Raw genomic sequence first — 19,824 nt, 5'->3', positions numbered from 1 at the left:
AGTATTTACTGTCGTCGCGACTGTGTTCGGCGTGGAATTGATGGGGAAAGACAACTGGCGTTGATCGCGCGGGTGCGATGACGGCACAGTGCAGCAAAGTTAAGACGAAGGAGCTATAGCATGTCAGCAAATCCGAGACCCTTCCTTATCAGAAAACGTCACGCCATGAGGTACTCACCGTGCTGAAGATTTTGACACCGACACAAACGGAGACTCGGCGGGTGCGTACGTTACTCAAAGTGCAGAGTAGGGAGGAGGGCGCAGCAGGCATGTAGCCGGTCCGAGCGTGTGTCCGCAGGTTTCCAGGGCTACAGACGCCGCCGCTAGCTGTAGAGGCGCTCGGACATGATCCATCCACAAGGCGACCCTGATTCTGCGTGTGGACAACGATCGAGACAAGTTGGTATCTCAAACCACTGTAAAAACACCTCCTTGGTTGCAGAAAGTCTTCTCCCTGCGGTTTGAAGAGCTGCGTTGTGAACATACCCTGATGGTCCAAGCTCCAGCCGGATCAACATGACTTGACTCGTGTTGCAACATCTGCGGACAGGTTAACACGTCGAGGATGAAGAAGCAGGTTTTCACTGGAAGATGAGGCGTTTCGTGCGGGTACTGTTTTTGATGTCTGGCCTCCTGCAGTCATTTCATCGACGTGAGGCAATGCCAATGTGACCGCATCGTTTGCACTCTGATTGGCAGGATCATGGATCGGGTCCAATAACGTTTTTTCGGAACACTGTGGGCGCTGGTAAAGATCACGTCCGAACAAATGTTAAAATATGGCTGCAAGTTCGAACGCTGTCCGTTGTTTCGTAGTGTCGACATTAGCTGCCCAGGTGACAAGTCTTTCCTCCTACGGGTGAAGAAGCCCTGTCGCATTGGTGGCCTCTGAAAGGGTCAGCAGAAGTCCCTTGACTTCAGACTTCTTGATTTGCTGTGCGTACGTTGACGGCCTTCAACAGGCCAACAAACATTGCTTTGGTGTTTCAAGCAGGGCGACACTGTGCGGAGTTTGCGACTTGGTGGTGCTGGTGTTGCCTGAGAAGTGCCCCTTTTGTCACTTCATCCAAAACGAGAGCTACACAGAACCGCTGCTCGCGTGGAAGAACACAAACGACAGCACAATTCACGACTTTGATTGCAATAGACTTCGGCTCGTTCTGCCTCACGTCACAGCTCTCGTGAGCAATTTCCCCTGATGGACTAAGTTATACCTTCGCTTACGGAGAGTGGGAGGACTTGCTCAACGACATCAAGTCGCGTCGGTGCTTTCAAGGCAAATTATCGAGACATGAAACAACGGGGCTTTTACCACAAGAACCCGACGCCGTTGAGGCGTAAAGTATCTGCAGACTTCACACCTTGCAATGAACATCGAAGCACTGACGCGCGGGCCTTGAACTGATGTCGATGCCATGGCCGTGATGATTGCCAGATCAGGACCGGCGGCCGAACAATTGTTTATTATTCATCCGCATTCGCTTTCACATGCAAGAGATAGGTATTGCGTGCGGTCGAAAGTGCGAAGCAAATCCGAGCCTCAGGCCACTCGGGCCTCCACAAATACATGGCGTTCGCAGGTGGGATGTCCAAGCGAAGCAAAGTTGCCGCCACCGCCGCTGACACAGCCAAATCGCGACAACACCGAAGGAAGGCCGTTCCTGCAGCTGAAGATCATTAGTGGAGTATCTGGCGAGACATCAACGACGGGCATAGTACACTATAACAACAGTGATCAGGCGCCCATGGTGGAGTCTGCTCGCTCGCATAACGTTCTGTAAACCGTAAGGGATCATGTGACCCGGGCTCACATTGCTCCGGCGCGGCGACCTTTGAACCAGAGCCAAAAGCCCTCCTCCGAGCCGTTGCACGAGCCGCGCGCTACTATCTCACGACGAACAGGTTGAATGGAGACCGCTGCGCGCTGCTAGACACGGGACAAAACCGCACTATGGCACGCCTCGCCCCCTCATGCGATCGCCCCCAACCGCGCTGTCACCAGAACAATTGCGGGGAGGCGGGGTCGTTTGTCGACCAGCACGGCTTGGAGATTTCTGCTGTCATGGTTTCCTTTCAAAGAGCTGGGGAGAGTTCGCAGGATGCGGAGGTGGTTGCAAGCCGCCGCCACGCCGTCCGGCGTCTCGTGATCCGTCTGGCATTTCCATGACTGTAGGAGCCGGTATGCCCTCTGTAATGGAGTCGGTCAAGCTCTGCTGGCCTGGCGCTACGGCTGGAGTGGCGGGCGCGAACGCCTTAGCAGCGAACTTCCTCGGGCGACTGGCTTCGTTTGGTCGGCCGCAGGATCAGGGTTCGGTCCTTCGGGCGATGGCGTATGTGGTCGGGACCTCACTGCTGGCGGGCAGTGGAGGGCTGGAGGGCTCGAGGCTGCACAGCAGTATAACTCCCGCCGGCTAAGTGATGTCCACCGGGCTCGCGCGGGCTGGACGCCTGGCTGTGGATCTTCACGAAGGCCAGGAGGCCAGCAGGCTCGCGTGCTTATCGCACTATCAGCGGCCATGATTGCGTTATCAACGGCGAGGACAATGTCCGCCAGCAGCCTCGGCAGGGCAGTGCGCCGGGCTGCGGTGGGCGCATCTCTATCGTGCATGCTTCCATGAGATTGGTGGGCTTCTAGCCGCGCTGCGCAATTTGCCAACTCGCCGGTGGCGCTCCAATTTCGAACCTGCAGCCCGGGCTGACCTCTCGGTTACCATCCGGCCTGCAACGGCGCCGCTCGGCAGGGGCCCCACGCTAGAGGCACGTTCTGGCAGTGGGGTGAAGATGCCTCGCGGCAAGGCGATCTGCAAGCCTCCGGCCGCTGCGGAAGCGTCGGTGAGATGCGCGAGGGGGCGCGAGGGGGCGCGAGGGGGCGCACGTCTATCGAACATTCGAACGCTTCGCGGGCGTCGGTCATACGCAGCACCTGCATAGTACCTTAAGCCGCCGGAAGCCCTGCGGCCCAAGAGGCTCCTGGCGAAGTATGTTCGATTTCTTCCCGGGCTGTGACATTTGATCAGCAGGGAACGACATGCTGCGCATCGGGCCCGCACGCGACTGTACAGTAGCACAACGCTCCCCTCCCTCCAGTAGCGCGCACTGACACTACGCTAACGGTAGGCCGCCGTAGGCCCTGTCGTCCAGTACTTGACGATTGCAGCTTGCTTTCCACTAGGGATTGGCGTACAGCAGATCTAGAGCCTTTTACTAGCAATGGCTCCCCATCTCCCTCCATTCAACCGCCTCTGCCTCCCAGGCGTGTAGCCCTTGCCGTCAGCTCTCAATCTCGCATCTCACATCTTTCCGTTAACGATACCCTTCATTGTTTGCTTTGTTTCGACGTCCGGTCGAGCCGAGCACCCACGCATTACGACATGACTGTTCCTCCAGAGGATCCGGTCCACGATACGGGAGCCACAACAGCCCCACCCAAAAAGAGGCGTAGAAGAACCGGTGCTGGGGGCGCCCAGGACGACTGCTTCACCTGCCGCAAGCGTGCTGTAGCTTGTGACAGGAAGCGTCCGTACTGCACGCCATGTATCCAGATCGGCAAGGACTGCTCGGGATACAAGACGACGTTGACCTGGGGTGTGGGCGTAGCTAGTCGAGGCAAGCTTCGTGGGCTTTCAAGCCCCGTAGCGAGCAGGAAGCCAGACGCAGGCGATTCTGGCACTGCTAAAGGCGTAGCAAAGCGTAGGAAGAGTTCGTTGCTTGGAACTGCCGTTGATTCTGCAGCGACGCCGAAACCGTCCACATCGAACCCAGCCTCATCTCAGGCACCAGCATCGCCGCCCACGAACGAGACGTCGTATCCGCCACTCAGCATTCCCATCCCACCGCCACAACTTCAAGATGGCTGGCATGTCCCTGGATTCCTGAACCATAGACGGATGGTATCCGGCAGCTCGCCGCCGGACCGGCTTCAAACGGCCTTCAGCCCTTCATTCGAGCATGACGCATATCCCATGTCCGCCATGTCCATGAGTTCATATGCCGACGAATGGAACTCGCCCAACGAGTTCCCGCATACTCCGGCGGCGCCGATTTACGCAGATCATCACCAGAACATGGAATCTTACTTGGACATTCCATCACTTCATTCCGGCACTGATTCATATCCGCAATCACTCAGCTCCAGCATCGATTCCCTGCACAGTGCAGGGTCCGGACACAACATTGAGAACATCGAACCAACGCAGATTTCGTCTTTCAGCAACGCCTTGTTCAGCGAAGACTTTCTGAATGCGGAGATCCAGCAACAAGAAGACTGCAATACCAACGACGAAGTGTCTCTAGTGCACTCCAGCTTCAACCAGCCATTCTTCTTCGTGTCGCCGCGACTGCAATCACTCATCTCATACTACGACAAGCATATTTGCCCTTTTCTGGTAGCATTTGACAGCCCGGACAATCCATATCGCATGCACATCATCAACCTATCTACACAAAATGAGGGACTACAGCATGCTATTGCAGCACTGGCAACGAACAACATGCGCATGCGTCAGATCGAGAACCGCAAGACCGGATTCGTGTCTGAGATCATGGGTGGCTTCGACAGCAACGATCTTACCCAACCGACAGCTGAAGAGAGCTGCTACAAGCAAGTGTCGATCGAGCAACTAAACATGCAACTGGCCGATCCTCGCGCGGCACATGACGATTCCGTCCTCGCGACTCTGCTGGTCCTGTGTCTATTCCATGTTTGCGACACTGGCTTCAGCAAGTTCAAAACCCAGCTTGCCGGTGTCCAAAAGCTGATGTCGATGAGAGATCCCAACACTAAAAGTATTTTCACCGACTGGGTGGAGATGTTCTTCACTTGGTTTGATGTCATGACCTCCGCGGTCAACGACAGAGAAGCACAAGTCCAGAGTGACAGTATGGACATGCTGAACTTCAATTCCAATCTCGGCGCGCTAGAACAGTTCTCCGGCTGCGATGGACGCCTTTTCAAGCTCATTGCCCGGCTTGGACGACTTAACCTTCTGAGCCAAGGACGACCGGTATCACCACAGAGGGGCAGGGACCGTCCTCGGGCCCAGAGCGTCCTGTACCAAGGACGGGAGGGCAAGTGGCCCATGGGCAAGGCTGACAGATACATGTCCGCGATGGACTACAAGTTCGTCGACGGGAACGGCTGGGGATCGCCTATCATCCCCGAAGACGACTCTGACTTCCCTGCTGATGACCCGTCCAGACCCGCGTTCGATGACCGACGCGAGTTCTGGGCGGAATGGCACGACATTCGCATTCGCCTCACGCAGTGGCAGATGGACTTCTCGACGATGCCGTCGGCGCCAGATAGCCAGAGCGACCCGGCGCGTCTGGCAGCTGAGCAGAGGGACCTGCTGCATATCTCGGAGTCCTTCCGTTACTCTGCATTGCTCTACGTCACTCGACTCGCGTACCCCTTCCTGCCATCTGCGGCAACACAGTTCCAACACACGGTCAGCCTCGTGCTTCACCACATCACAGCACTGCCAATCACGTCGTGTGTGAACAAGTTCCTCCTCTGGCCACTGTTCATTGCCGGCACAGAGTGCGTCGATGAAAGCCACCGAGACCTCATTCGCGCGCGGTGCATCGAGATTCAACGCGAGAGCGGCTTCTTCAACAACATTTCCTGCCTCGAAGTCCTCGAGCGCGTTTGGATGGACGAGGACGTCCGTCTCGGCCCGGAGATGGAAATTCACGCGAGGAGGAGAGACAGTGAGCCTCCGATGGGGTGTAGGGGCAGGCAAGCGTTCCGCTGGCGGAGGGCTATGGACCGTGTGGATGGCGAGTACATCATGATATGAAATAACGAAACTGTTTCGACAACAGCAAAGGCAAAAGTACAGACCTCGGCTAGATGAAAGTTATGTTTGGTAATGTTGCTGCCTGCGGCGCAGCACGAAAAGCATTTGTAGATACCGTACGATATTGGACAAAACTCATCAATGCCTTGTGATTGCGTTCCCAGTATCTCGTGAGTTCCACGAGCGCCCAATTGATTGTCTGCGTGCCCGATTGGGCTGTTCGTATAGGGCGCAGCGCTCAGAACAGCGAAACGACCGAGCTACGAGCGACTCCGCCTCTGACGTCTGGCTTTGACTTTGAGCCTAAGCCTAGACCCTTTGTCCAAAGACATTCCCATATAAACCGGCCAAAGCACTCCCGTCGCGACTCGGGGTATGCGTGTGTAGCATTTTCTATCAGCTACTGCAAACATTCGACACAATGCCAGGCTCCTCGCGGCTCCCCGTGAGCCTGCCGAACTTCCGCAAGCAGTACAGCTTCAGCCGGCCCAGCTCGCGGCAACAGGCCGTGACACAGGGCCTCGACATCATCCGCAATCTCCTCCTGGTCCTTTTCATTCTGCGATACACGAGAAAGACATGGATACACCTGCGCGGCTACGGCCTCATTGGGGCGATCGAGCGACTCTACAAGGACGTCTACAAGCGCCTCTACGGCCTCTTCCTGAAGCTCCCCTTCGTGCAAGCAAAGGTCAGAGCGGATGTGGACAAGGCGATCATGGAGCTGGAGACTAAGCTCGTGCCTTCAGGGCCGGGCGTGACGAAGTACACAGCGCTGCCGGCTTCGGGCTGGACGGCTGAGCAGGTCCGCGAGGAGCTGAAGAAGCTGGGAGAGATGAAGCACACGAGGTGGGAGGACGGACGCGTGAGCGGTGCTGTATACCACGGCGGCGACGAGCTGTCGGATCTGCAGGGCGAGGCGTTTAGGAAGTTTGGCGTGAGCAACCCGATTCACCCGGATGTCTTCCCCGCTGTGAGGAAGATGGAGGCCGAGGTGGTGGCGATGACCCTTGCGCTTTTCAATGCCCCGGAGACTGGTGCTGGTGTTACCACGAGCGGTGGTACAGAGTCGATTCTCATGGCTGTTCTGGCCGCGAGGCAAAAGGCGTATCACGAGCGTGGCGTCCGTGAGCCTGAGATCATCCTCCCGGAGACAGCACACACCGCGTTCCGCAAAGCAGGCGAATACTTCAAGATCAAGATCCACCTGGTCCCCTGCCCCCACCCGTCCTACCGCGTCTCGACCTCCCACGTCTCCCGCCTGATCAACAGCAACACGATCATGCTCGTTGGCTCCGCGCCCAACTTCCCGCACGGCATCGTCGACGACATCCCCGCGCTCTCCCGCCTCGCCGTTTCCAAGAACCTCCCCCTCCACGTGGACTGCTGCCTCGGCTCCTTTGTCATCCCCTTCCTCGCCCGCGCCGGCTTCGACGCCCCGGACTTCGATTTCCGCGTCCCCGGCGTCACCAGCATCTCCGTCGACACCCACAAGTACGGCTTCGCGCCCAAGGGAAACAGCTGCGTCCTCTACCGCTCTTCCGCCATGCGCTCCTTCCAGTACTACATCTGCCCAGATTGGTCCGGCGGCGTCTACGCGTCGCCCAACATGGCTGGCTCGCGCCCAGGTGCCCTCATCGCTGGCTGCTGGGCTTCGCTCATGAACATGGGCGAGAGCGGGTACATCGACACGTGCCATAAGGTTGTCGGCGCTGCCAAGCGCGTCGAGGACGCCGTCCGCGAGTCCCCCAAGCTCAAGCACTCGCTGCAGATCGTCGGCAAGCCCATGGTGTCCGTCGTCGCGTTCCGATCGCCTGTGGGCGCTAAGAACGGGCCGGACTTCGTCGACATCTACAGTGTTGCGGACGGCATGTCGGCCAAGGGCTGGCACTTGAACGCGCTGCAGGACCCGCCTGCGATCCACGTCGCGGTCACGCTGCCGATTGTGGCGGCTGTGGAGGAGCTGGTGAAGGATCTGGAGGATGTTGTCGAAAGCGTCAAGGGCCAGGTGGAGGATGGCAAGAAGGGTGATGCCGCGGCGCTGTATGGTGTTGCTGGCGCGCTGCCGGACAAGAGCATTGTCAATGAGCTTGCGGCGGGGTTCCTTAACTCGCTTTATAAGGTTTAGGGCATTTAGGCAGGGCAATTCATGGATATAAGGAAGAAACTGAACTTCGTAAATCTGCATCAAGTGTTCAACACGTCAACGATGCTTACTCTGCTTTGGACCGCTGTATCACGTGATTTCGGCTTCAGGATTCCTACCTCGGGCTGGTTTGTGATGCCGGTCGAGGGAGTTCTAGATTAAGCAGAGTCGTGTTGGCAATCTTCAATGATGTCTTTAATCGAGCTTAATTAATAGTGCGAGGCTTTTTGGCGCTGTGCATTACTTTAGGAAGGTACGCAGTACTGGAGTACTGCCGCGTTTACTATAGGTAAGCATCTTCGAAGCCATTGGCCCAGGCTGAGCTGCTTCACGTCCACTGCAGAAGATGCCCGGTGTCATGGGCCGGGAAGAGTGTAGGATTCTGAGCTTCGGGGATCGCAAAGATTCGAGAAACGTGTGCGGTGCGTGATTTGAACAGACTTCTTTATCCCGTGACTTTCTATACAGAGCCCTCCGCATCGCGCGCCTCTGCCACTAGATCGCCCAACATTCCTCCCTGCTTCACTCTTACAGCCCTCCAATTGCGCGTCTAGTCGTCCAGTCTGGCGGGGAAGGTGCCGGCCTCCCTCTGGTCGTCCCAGCGCTGCGCCCAGCCGGACGGGCAGAGAGAGCGGTAGGCGAGGTAGAACTGCGGGATTGTTAGGAAGAGTCGCGTGGTCGGTCGGGGATTGCGATTTCGGCGTGCGTACCTGGCGGCAGGGCTTGAAGTCCTCGCCCTTGGCGTTGATGCACTTGTGGTAGTCGACGTAGTTCTGCCAGCAGTGCTTGGTCTGGTTCTGGTTCGGAAAGCGGGCGTCGAAGCCTGGGTGCGGGCTGGGGTTAGCAAGATGTATTTGGACAGCGCTGCAATCGCGTTTTCGAGGTATTCCGAAGGCATTGGGGTGTGGGTGCGGTCATACCGGCTGTGAAGCTGTCAGTGTCTCTGGTCTAAAGCTATCGCCAAAGCGGGCAAGTGGAACGCACCAGTCACGAACTTGAAGGGCATGGTCACGCGCTCCTCGTCGTCAGACATGTTTGCGGTATTTCTCGGGGGGTAAGGTCGGTTTGTGGTGGTGTAGCGGTGGCGGCGGGCTGGTGTCTGCTGCTGTATGCGCTCCGAGCAATGAGGTCGACGAAGGAGAAGCGACTCGCCGGAAGCCGCGCTTGCTTGCGCACGAGCCACATCGCCAAGTTCACCTGGCGAGCTGCGACAGCGACAACTGCAGCGGAGTGCCCTATACCATTGCTTTGAACGCCTCAAGCTCGCCGTCTCTCCGCTCACCCACCACACACACAATGCAGTCCACCCGTGCTTTCAACATGCTCAGGCAGCGCGCCGCGCCCGCCTTCCGCGCCCAGCCCACCAGGGGCCTCCGCCTCCAGGCTTCGCCTAAGATGAGGACTCCCGTTCCCGTATGTATAGCGCCACCGTGGACCAGCAAGGCCAATGCTAACAGCATCGCAGAAGGAGGAGCACTCCGGTATGTGATATCTACGGCAGTCCGCCAGCACCCGAACTAACGCTGCGTCCCAGCGCACACCATCTCCCAGCGCATCCGCTCTCTCAAGAAGATCCCCGTCGAGCTGCTTCCCATTGCCGCCGTCTTGGCCGTCGCCCTCGGCGCCGCTGGCTACAGCATCATCCGCAAGTTCTACACCGACTCGACCCTCCGTCTCTACAGGTCGGGCCCCTCCAAGGACCACTAGGTTGCGAATCTGCCAGAATGCATTTTGAAGAGAGGAGTTTGTACATGACCCGGGTATCTTGGGAGGTCCTGAGATTGGAATTGGCGTCTCGAAACAGCCATCTCCTATGTAGTAAAGCAATGTGAGGCCGGTTCGAAAGAAGAGCTTTAGCTTTTCCATGGGAGCTTCGTGATGCTATGACATGTGATTACTGGAGAGCTTGGGGAAGCAATTGACGAACGTATTAGTCTTTCTTGTCCCTGAAAACCATGCACGATGCGTCACCAAGATTGAGCTTGTTTCGGCACTCGGACATGGCACAACGGCAAACCCGGCAGTGAGTTATGCGACGCGAGTTCAAATGAACCAAGCTATTCGAGCCTCCCGGCATGGCATTTGACCACTCCTGAGGAACGCCTTCGCCGATACTTAACGGCCTCAGAAGCTTCCGCGAACAGCTCAGATGCGCCTGCTTTCGCGGAGAGATAACAAGCGAGCTTGCATAAGCAATCTCATTCTTTCCCTTTATGTTCGCTGGGATGGCTGATAGCTTCGCCAGGAGTTCCACACTTCCGGGAGATATTCTCGAATGAGAATAATTGGACTATCATGTAAAGCCTGACCGTAGTGAAATCAATCAATGGCCTGGTCGACTAGCCCGGCGGCTCAACTGGTTCGTCCTCCTGAAGGACAGCCACCAGCAAAGAACTTGATTGATGACCAGGCTTGGGCCTGCGAATCGAGCTTTGGCACTCTCAGGCCTCCGTCATCATGCCTAGAATTTGGCGAAAGTTCAGACGGCGATGTAAGCCATCGAAATGGTTCGTAGAGGACTTGCAACATTGGATTCATTTTCGCGAAATTGTCGTTGTGTATGCGCCGCGGATTTTTTTCAGCGGAGTGTGTGAGGCATATTTACAAGCGTATTGTGGCGCTATCTCCCCTCTCATTTCCTTGATGGACACGAGCGACCTGCCTTAACCTTCAGCGGTATGAAGTTGCACCAATCCATCCATGCAAAAGATCAGAATCACAGTGCATGCCCAAGCTTTCCAACAGAGTTGACTGATTGATTCTTAATGCACCTTCACTGTACAACTATTCGATGACGAGGAAAAGATTGATTGATTGATTGATTGATTGATTGATTGATTGATTGATTGATTGATTCTTTACACAGAATCTGAGCATAGAGTCATGCCAAATGCCTCACAAAATGCTGCTGTTACTCTTCATTCGATGTCGGCTGTTATGATGCTGGCGTCCAGACCTTTAATCAAGTATGACGGATCGCACGAGTATACGCGCTCTTGATCTACTGTGCGAATCTCACAATATATATCATTGTTTGAGGTATCGTGGTTCGGGACCGTCGTCGCTAATCGTATCAGAACATGTCCATCCGCATCCGATTAATGTCCCACGTTAGACTTGTGTTTCATTGGCGATGTGCTTTCATCTTCTGAAATCTCCTGGAATTACCATAAATACATCTACGTGTGCTTCATAAGATGTTGACCTCGGTCCTCGTTCTTCTCGTCGTAATCAGCTCGCCAAGCGGAATCCGGGCCGCGTCTTTGCACGGGCTGCTACGCGACACGATGGGGATGCAACGTCACACACATCGAGCTTCTTCTTTGGGTAAGATCGATACTTGACTGTCTTATCATCGTCGTCATGCCCCAAAGCTAGATCCTTGTCGCTGGCAATGGTATGCCCGCGCTAGCCATGCCACCGCCTCTTAGCTATGCTTCTTTGCGCCGCATCACAGAGCTAAGACGGTTAAGCTGCAATGCTACCATGTTTTTACGTGCTTGTTTGTGCGTGACCTCCGGCTTGTCACGGATAATGGGCCATTTTCTCCAATGCTAAAACTGGCGATCGTTGTTCAGGTACGCAAGCGTCGATGAGCATGCGACCGGGGATGTCTAAGTACGAACTTCTCCAATTTACCTTACGGTATGAGGAAGGTGGGCGGCATAAAGCAAGGCTTACTATCAAGTTGATCCCGGCCGGTGATGGTTAAGTAACTCGCATCCCTCTGTTATGATCCCAACGTCTCCTTCAAGTTCCTGTATCATTTCCAGGGTTGGGTGGTTCAATATGCTCTCCAAATCTTTCCTGGCCACGGCCACGGGCCTTTTGACGCTCGCTGGTTCCAGCTCTGCGTTGAACCCAAGATTGTTCCGCGAAAGCACTGGCAGCAAAGCGACTCATCTCAAGCGTCAATACTACCCGGCAGACGCTACCGACGTCAAGACTCTCACCACACCCTCGAATGTGACCATCAGATACAAAGAGCCTGGCAAGGAAGGCGTTTGCGAGACGACACCTGGTGTCAACAGCTACAGTGGTTACATTGACCTGGCACCCAACGTTCACGCGTTCTTCTGGTTCTTCGAATCACGTCGGGATCCGGCCAACGACCCCATCACACTCTGGCTTAATGGCGGACCAGGAAGTGACAGTCTCATTGGACTGTTTGAAGAACTTGGCCCTTGCAGATTGACCGAGAACCTCACCAGCGTTGTCAACGAGTACTCTTGGACCAACGTGAGCAACATGCTGTTCCTCTCGCAGCCGGTTGGTGTGGGCTTTTCTTACCAAGAGGAGGAGATTGGAAGCTTGAACGAGGTTACGGGTGGTTTCGTCAATGCTTCCGCTGCGCCTCCGACTGGTCGTTACCCGATCCTCGATCCCGTCAACAAGGGCGAAATCGATACCACCGAGCTTGCCGCGGTGGCAACATGGCACATCTTGCAAGGTTTCTTGGGCGGATTGCCGCAGCTCGACCCCGAAGTTGGTGTCGGCAAGGGCAACAAGGAAAAAGAGTTCAACTTGGCTACGGAGAGCTACGGAGGTGAGACAGATGGTTAGTTCTGGTAAAATGGCATTGCTAATGTTTGAAAGGTCACTACGGACCTGGCTTCTTTGATCTTTTCTATTCGCAGAACCAGCTCATCCGCAATGGAACCATTGACGGCGTCGCACTCAACTTCAACACCTTGAGCATTGGCAACGGCATTATTGATGAAGCAATTCAGGCCGAGTGGTACCCTGGTGAGTTTCTCGAGCGCGGCTTTTCGCTCGTACCGGCGATGGTGATAGCAATCTAACCTCGAGATCACAGAATTTGCGACCAAGAACTCATACGGCATCAAGGCGTACAACGACACCGTCTACCAGTACTCCAAGTTTGCTCTCAACATGCCCAACGGTTGCCTTGACCAGATCAAGACCTGCCGTTACGCCGCCGCAAACGGAGAGTACAACTACAGCACGCCCATCTCCTCCTACTCCGACCCGTCAGTTTTCTCGATCTGCAGTGAGGCACAGTCTATGTGCCGTGACAATGTCGAGGGCACCTACTACACGTACGAAAAAATCGATCGTCCCACTAGAACACAAGCTGACTCTGCCAACAGTTTCTCCGGCCGCGGCACGTACGACATCCGTCACCCCAGCGATGACCCGACACCGCCACCTTACATCGAGCCGTACCTCAACCAGGCTCACGTTCAGAACGCCATTGGAGTTAACCTGAACTACACCACTTCGAACTCGGACATCTACTGGTATGGTGATCTTCAAGCTTCACTTGCATGCCCTTATGCTGACAGCTCTCCAGGCAATTCCAGAACACTGGAGACTTCATTTTTCCTAACTTCCGTCAAGATCTCGAGTATCTGCTTGATCAGGGACTGCGGGTCAACTTGTTCTACGGGTAAGTCCGCTCATGGCTGGAGAGGCGGTTTTCGGGCCCAGAATCCACCAAAACATGTCCCAACAACGCACAATCGTTCAGAACACTGATAAATACAATAGTGACGCGGATTTCATCTGCAACGTCATGGGAGGAGAGGCCGTTTCATTAAACATCAATTATACGCACTCGGAACAGTTTGCAGCAGCCGGCTACGAGAAATTCATGGTGGACGGCGAGGAATTCGGCGAAGTCAGGCAGTACGGCAACTGTAAGTCAAACAGATCGATCTGATCATTGACGAACCATGACAGACTTACTAACGTCCCTACAGTCAGCTTCCTTCGTATCTACGAGGCCGGCCATGAGGTTCCATTTTACCAGCCCAAGGCCAGTCTGGCCATGTTCCAGCGTACTCTCGAGCACCTGAACATTGCAGACGGCTCTCAGAAGGTCACGGCTGACCTAAGCACCTCGGGCCCTGCGAACTTCACGCATACTGAGCCCTACATCGCCCTGCCGTCGTCGACTTCCATGTCTGCCTCGGCTTCCAGCAGCGCGGCGGCGGTCTTCATGCACAACTTCAAGGCTTAGACGCACACGAAAGAGTAAACGAAGGGACGAATTAGAACTAAGTAACTGCAAGGGCTCAGTCTACAGAGCTAGGAACAGAGACCACTACTGCATATTGTGGACAGAAGTCCAAGTGTTCTTCTTGCAGCTTAACGCAAAGATTGGGCCACCCAATGACCTGTAGACAATGGAAACTCACCACCCTTCTCAACGGTGATGTTGAATGGAAGCGAGCGGAAGGCGATGATACTAGCTCCTGATCGTTGTGCCGTAGCGGAAGCGTGGTTTCTCAATTGATTTTGACCGAGCACTCAATCGCGCCACACGCTAGTATCTGCGCGAATAGGAGTGCCAGCTCCTGCGGAGCCAGAGAGAAACAATCCCCTCACACAGTCGCCGTCGGCCAGTCAATACTTCAGCGTCAACCAAACGAAGCTACGTAAACAGTCTTTTCGCCTCTTGCCGATGGACAGGACGCCCTTTCGGCGAACTTCATCAGGACGATATTCCGTACGGTTGCGGATTTCATCTATGAGCCATCAGGGCTACGTTCATCCAAATTGATATCGTGAAATTTGATACTGGACAGGACTCCTCCGTAACCCGTGCCTGACGAGGCTGACATTTCTCGCAAAAAACGCCCTATAAAAATCGGAAATATGCTACTGTACGTCTCGTCTCGTCTCGGTCGTTTCAGCTCAACAACAACAACAAATATGCCGCTAACTCAAGATTGCTCATGCCGGTCCTTTTTGTTTTTCTCAAATGCACAAACCCTTTCCGGGAACCTCCCTCCCCTCCAACGATTTTTTCCTCCTCACCATCCCGTCCTTCCCGCCCCTCCAATGGGCCTCTCTCTCTCTACACCAACCTACTGCAACGTAGCAGCAAGATCGACGCCCGCGCCCTTACTCGGCGCCAGACTGCCTTCGATCCTGCGCTTGGCCTCCTGCTTCTCCGCCTGCGTCGGGTCCTTCTTCTGCATGTCCGGTTTGTGCGGCTCGTGGCCGGGCGTGTGGCCGATGCTCATTCCGACGCGGATGAGCGTCTCGAGCGCCGTGTTGGAATTGCTGACCATGTCGTCGTCGAAGTGCACCTTGCCGGGCTCGAAGAGCAGCAGCAGCGTGCTGCCGCCGAACTTGAAGTAGCCGAGCTCTTCGGCGCGGCGCACGCGCTCGCCGGCCTTGCGGGTGATGACCGTGCTGCCGACCATCATGGCGCCGACGCAGATGACCATGACGCGGCCGTGGGCGTCGGAGTCGACGGGGACGACGTAGCGGACGTTCTCGCCGTAGACGTCGAGCGCGGAGCGGATCGCCATCGGGTTGACGGTGTAGTACTCGCCTTCGATGAGCTTGGGCTCGCCCAGCGTGCCGTCGACGGGGATGTGGAAGCGGTGGTAGTCCTGCGGCGCGAGGCGCATGATGCCGAGCGCGCCGCCGTGGTAGCGTTTGGCGTCCTGCGGGTAAGCGTCGCCGAGGAGGCGCTCGACGCTGAATTCGCGGCCTTTGACCCAGATGCGCTGGGCTTCGTCGAGGCGGTTGAAGACGACGGAGCGGCAGTCTGCGGGGCTGACTACGATGTGCGGATCGTTGGGGGCGGAGCAGGGGCGGGCGCCGGGTTTGAGTTCGCGGTAGAAGAATTGGTTGAAGTTCTTGAACTCGTTTGTTGGGACGAGGACCTCGCTCATGTCGAGCTGGTGGAAGTTGATGAAGCCGGGGATTTGCGCGGCGGAAGCTGGATCGTCGTATTTGCGGCCTTGTTTGAACGACATGGAGCGGAGAAGCTTGCGGACTGAGGAATACGGTCAGCATATATGTCGAAGGTTTATTCAAAATATTGGCATGTCGAGAACCCAATCGCCACAGGGATTTAATCAATGGATGTGGAAAGCGGAACTTACTCTTCTCCTTCTCCATACGCCGGCTCTTAAGGCCCTTGTACAACAATCGAATGCCCAAACGGACGTAAACGCTCATACGCTCCTCATTGATCATGCCAGTAATGCGGTCCTGGACGAGAATATTCGCGCTGTTTGCGCCGAGCTTGTAGCCACCGTATGAGACCTGTTTTCGAAGTCAGCACCAAGAGTCGAGACTAAGATACACGACAGGACCCAGCCTACCTTCGAAATCACCTTGCTGTACCACTTCCTCTGGGCCTGACTACTGGTCACGAACCCAGCCATGACCAAGTTGTTCACCGCCCTCCAGTCGCTGCTCGCACATGTAGCGATGTGAGTGATGATGTCCGCGTCTGTAGTCTTGCTGCCACGCGCAAGTCGCGGCTGATGACAAATGGGACACTCCTGGATCTCCACAACGTGCTCTTCCTTGCCGCTGTCCTCGTCGAGATCCAAGTCCGGCTCTTCTGCGTTGAGGTCGTCGTCTGGAAGCTCCTCGCCCTTCTCGCCCTTCTCGCCCAGGTCGCTGACCTCGAGAGCTGGAACGGCAGTATTGCTCGGGTTCAGGTTGGCAGTCTTGCCACCGTCGAGGTAAGGCGTGGTGCCGCCAGGGCTTTCGTTCGGCGAACTCTCGCTCGTCTTCACCTGGTTCGCCCTCGACTTCCTCCAGTGCGGAACGTGCATGGATTTCTGCGTCTCTTGCGACTTCTGCAGCTGCTCTTCGAGACAGATGACGGCTTGGTCCATGGTCAGGATCTCCTCGTCGTTGTTTTGTCGCTTGAAGCGCGTGTAGAACCCGTCGATCGTGCTGTTGTGGAGTGTTGAACCAAGTGTGTCCAGCATGGTTGTGAGCTCTACCTTGTCGAGGGTTCCGCTGTCGTCGGTGTCGTACTGGCGAAGCATTGCTCGCCAGAATTGCTGCCGAAGAGCTTGATATGACATGTACTTCGCGTGGATGTAGAGGACCGGGTTGTGTTTGTCTTCCCATCGCTGCTTGTTCTTCAGCTCGAGAGGGACCTCGAAGGCGACGAGGCTGTGATCTTCGGTATCGGAAATGGCTTGGCTATCAGAGACGTCTTGCATGGACCGACTTTGAGGCTCGGAAGTGGGACCCCCCGAACTCTCCCGTTCTTGAAGAGCCGGCCTTGCTTGAGAGCTGAGGCTGTTACTGCTCGAGCTACGATGGGGCTTGTTCAAGTTCGTGGACGAGCTGTTGCGACTACTCCTCCCAAGCGTGTCACGACTAGTGGTCCGCGACAGAGGAATTCGGAATCGCTTCTTGCGTTCACGCTCGTTCTCACCTCCAGGAATCTGAAGGTTGTCAGAATCAGGGAGTGCGTACAGTCCAGTCTCTGGATCCGCTTCCGGCTGCAGCTCGATGACCTTGCTCAAAGGGAAGCTTGCTGTTCCGACAAAATCGTTGCCGCTGAACTTGTCCCGATCGACCACAGCAAAGTTCAATGAATAATTGACGGCCTGCCTGATGACCTGGAAGACCAGCTTCTCATCATAAACAGGATTGAGGTCGTGCCTGACGACCTTCGTCCGGTAAGTCTTCCTGCCCAGGGAGGCCACGACGAAAGGATCCATATCGAAGCTCGTGCGCGTCATGTTCTTCTCGGGCGGCAAGTCCGTGATACGATTGATTTCCAGGAAGAGCACGCCTGCAACCTCGCTTGTGTTACTGAACTCGTATGCTTTCAGCTTGCTCTTCCTCTTCAGCTTCTTGATCTTCGCCCGCCTTCGCTTCCTCTGCTTCTCCTCTGCTTCTCCAGACGGTGTCGGGGGTCCTTCGTCCGTCTCGTCAGAAGGCTCCTTGTCCTCGTCGTCCTCCTCGCTCAGATCATCCAGATCCCTAGTCTGGATCCTAGCCAGAAGGTCTTCGTCGTCCTCCTCGTCGTCATCATCTTCCGCGACTACTCCGTAGAACTTCTGGAGGATCTGGTTCGGTGTCGCGGCAGCATTGAGCGGGTCGTAAATGGTAAACTTGAGCAGCACCTCTCCGGAAATGTTGCTGTCCTTCTTGCTCTTTCTGCGCCCGCTCCTCTTAGCTTTCACGGGGAACCATTTGGCCTCGGGCGTGGTGGAGCCGGAGCTGAAGAGGTCCTCGAGCACAACGTCGAACTCGCCCATGTAATCATTCCTAAATCGGTCTTTGTCCCAGCAGACAGCCTCGAGCAGAGCGCTGTCCGCCGTGGTGATCGGCATTTCGAAGGTCTGCTTCCATTCCGGATTGAGCGTCTTGCTTATGACGCTGGTGGCCTCTTTCGCATCGCCCAGAGTGAGGACGAGGAACGGGTCGGAGGTGCCGCTCTTGTCCTTCGCTGCGAGGTTCCTGCCCTTCTGCACCTCCACCTTCAACACCAGGCCCATGCCCTTGTGGTCTCCCTGTTGCGGCAGGCTGCTGCTCGCATCCGCCGAGCTCGTGGGAGCTTTCATGTTGCCATTCCTAGTGGGCGAAACGTTTCGGCTGCCAGCAAGCGGGGTGGAGGCGGCGGTGCTGTTGAGGGAGGGAGTGTTGGAGTTGCCGGGCTTGAAGCGATTGAGGGACAGATGCGAGGTCAAGTGCGGACGCGGCATGCTTGCCAGGTGGGCGGCCGGGTGCTCGCGCTTCCTTGCTTGTGGTGTTCAAGTAGTAAGCCAACGCCGCCAATCACGAGGATCGGCGGGCCCGGGATGCAGGAGGACAATGGCTGAGGGCAGCAGGGCGGCGAGGGGTGTGGTGCCACGTGGCGGAGGCTCTGGCGGTGCAGCACGGCGGCAGCAATGCACGAGCAGGAGGTGGAAGCAGGTCTGGTCTGACGCAGGTCAATTGCCCAGGTAGATATTGATGGGCTGACGGCGGATGTGCGGCCGCGTGGGCAGTAGGTAGGAAACAAGGTTTGGGGCTTTGGGAGTGGATGGATGCGGGCGGGGAGGTGGACGTCCTCAGGCCTGCGGGGCAGCGCCGGGGCAGCGACGAGACGGTGACGGTGACGGGGAGGGGAGGGAGGGGAGGGGAGGGCCAACGTTGCCGCAGCTCAGGGCAGAGGAAGCGAGCAAGGGGAGCCTTCAGTGCAGCGGGCGAGCGTGACGCTGTGCTGTCTCGAAGACTCGAAGCTGTCCGGCGGACCCGGCACTCGAGACGATCGCAACGTGTGTACATAAGGTAGTGTGTACCTCGAGGCGTGCGGCACATGCCGGCCCGTTCGCTGCTCAGGCACAGCCTCGCGCGCTCGTCGTACGTGTCAGCCCTGGGGTCACGCCGTGGGTCTCGAGATGCTCTGGTTATATATTTCCGGCAACACTACCGTCCTGGCGAGATGCTGCGGCCTTGGTCTGGCTACCGTGATCACTGGAAACAAGGCAATCATGCCTCCAACTCTGCACCGATCAGCACAGCGGGTGCACTCAGACAAAAGCAAACAAAAGCCTCGGGGCGCTGCTGCGTCTTTTGCTATGGAGGATCCCTCGGCGGCTCTAGTCAAGCGCATCATCGCCCAGACCAAGGGACAGCATCCCACCAGCGAACGTCAGGTGTCTGGAACGTGCGGCTCGGGACCTGGCGATCCGTTCTGCTCTGTTGCGCCGAGTGGGTTTCGACGTTTGTGGGCCCTCCGCGCCGGCTTATCGCTGCGCTTTGCCATCCGTTATACCCGCAGAACCACTGATATTACTACTGATCCTTGGTCATACAGCTTCAAGCCCGCAGTCGCGCGAGACAAACGCCACGCGAGGTGTGATGGGACATCTGCTTGTCTCACATTGCTGCCGACTTGAAGAAGTAGAGATGATCGAGCGCGAAAACACCCTCTTCGATCGGTAGGAACAATAATTCTGCCAGTACCTGTATGGTCGTTGCAGAATCGTCTGATGGATTCTTTGGCGCAATTATTTGGCAATTTCTGACTTTTTCGATGCCTTGAAGCCTGCCCTGAAGCTCACCGCTACGAAGCCATACGCGTGAAGACAAAAACCACTCTCCCAGCCGGTCAGGACTTGTCTCGACGCATGCGGGCATTCACGTATGCTTTCG

The 19,824-nt window shown here is 56.2% G+C and overlaps 7 protein-coding genes across 7 annotated transcripts; 4 read left to right on the top strand and 3 right to left on the bottom strand.

Annotated features, from left to right (window-relative positions):
* Nucleotides 1-5: 5 nt before the first annotated feature.
* On the bottom strand, nucleotides 6-1,274 carry WHR41_05994 (uncharacterized protein; the record flags this gene model as incomplete). Its single annotated transcript, XM_069374599.1, has 3 exons — nucleotides 945-1,274; nucleotides 179-886; nucleotides 6-113 (listed from the first exon to the last, which is right to left on the bottom strand). Exons 2-3 carry the CDS (start codon nucleotides 482-484, stop codon nucleotides 6-8), a joined length of 414 nt encoding a protein of 137 aa, XP_069228716.1. The 5' UTR covers nucleotides 485-886; nucleotides 945-1,274.
* A 2,097-nt stretch (nucleotides 1,275-3,371) lies between these two features.
* Nucleotides 3,372-5,798, top strand: WHR41_05993 (uncharacterized protein; the record flags this gene model as incomplete). The annotated part of the gene is made up of 1 exon (XM_069374598.1): nucleotides 3,372-5,798. One exon carries the CDS (start codon nucleotides 3,372-3,374, stop codon nucleotides 5,796-5,798), a length of 2,427 nt encoding a protein of 808 aa, XP_069228717.1.
* Nucleotides 5,799-6,219: 421 nt separating this feature from the next.
* WHR41_05992 (uncharacterized protein) lies at nucleotides 6,220-7,926 on the top strand (the record flags this gene model as incomplete). The annotated part of the gene is made up of 1 exon (XM_069374597.1): nucleotides 6,220-7,926. One exon carries the CDS (start codon nucleotides 6,220-6,222, stop codon nucleotides 7,924-7,926), a length of 1,707 nt encoding a protein of 568 aa, XP_069228718.1.
* A 546-nt stretch (nucleotides 7,927-8,472) lies between these two features.
* WHR41_05991 (uncharacterized protein) lies at nucleotides 8,473-8,842 on the bottom strand (the record flags this gene model as incomplete). Its single annotated transcript, XM_069374596.1, has 2 exons — nucleotides 8,473-8,593; nucleotides 8,655-8,842. The coding sequence occupies 2 exons, from the start codon at nucleotides 8,840-8,842 to the stop codon at nucleotides 8,473-8,475; spliced, it is 309 nt and encodes a 102-aa protein (XP_069228719.1).
* Nucleotides 8,843-9,240: 398 nt separating this feature from the next.
* WHR41_05990 (uncharacterized protein) lies at nucleotides 9,241-9,651 on the top strand (the record flags this gene model as incomplete). The annotated part of the gene is made up of 3 exons (XM_069374595.1): nucleotides 9,241-9,357; nucleotides 9,410-9,425; nucleotides 9,479-9,651. The coding sequence occupies 3 exons, from the start codon at nucleotides 9,241-9,243 to the stop codon at nucleotides 9,649-9,651; spliced, it is 306 nt and encodes a 101-aa protein (XP_069228720.1).
* A 1,948-nt stretch (nucleotides 9,652-11,599) lies between these two features.
* WHR41_05989 (uncharacterized protein) lies at nucleotides 11,600-14,419 on the top strand. The gene is made up of 7 exons (XM_069374594.1): nucleotides 11,600-12,490; nucleotides 12,541-12,690; nucleotides 12,761-13,004; nucleotides 13,056-13,205; nucleotides 13,259-13,354; nucleotides 13,456-13,604; nucleotides 13,668-14,419. Exons 1-7 carry the CDS (start codon nucleotides 11,677-11,679, stop codon nucleotides 13,925-13,927), a joined length of 1,863 nt encoding a protein of 620 aa, XP_069228710.1. The 5' UTR covers nucleotides 11,600-11,676; the 3' UTR covers nucleotides 13,928-14,419.
* A 79-nt stretch (nucleotides 14,420-14,498) lies between these two features.
* Nucleotides 14,499-18,640, bottom strand: psd2 (Phosphatidylserine decarboxylase proenzyme 2). The gene is made up of 3 exons (XM_069374593.1): nucleotides 16,032-18,640; nucleotides 15,810-15,972; nucleotides 14,499-15,700 (listed from the first exon to the last, which is right to left on the bottom strand). The coding sequence occupies exons 1-3, from the start codon at nucleotides 18,387-18,389 to the stop codon at nucleotides 14,778-14,780; spliced, it is 3,444 nt and encodes a 1,147-aa protein (XP_069228709.1). The 5' UTR covers nucleotides 18,390-18,640; the 3' UTR covers nucleotides 14,499-14,777.
* Nucleotides 18,641-19,824: the final 1,184 nt, after the last annotated feature.

This window comes from Cladosporium halotolerans (genome assembly GCF_011745625.1).
Source record: "Cladosporium halotolerans strain TM138-S3 chromosome Unknown Sca18, whole genome shotgun sequence".
Taxonomy (NCBI): domain Eukaryota; kingdom Fungi; phylum Ascomycota; class Dothideomycetes; order Cladosporiales; family Cladosporiaceae; genus Cladosporium; species Cladosporium halotolerans.
This window is presented reverse-complemented; position numbering and strand designations above follow the sequence as displayed.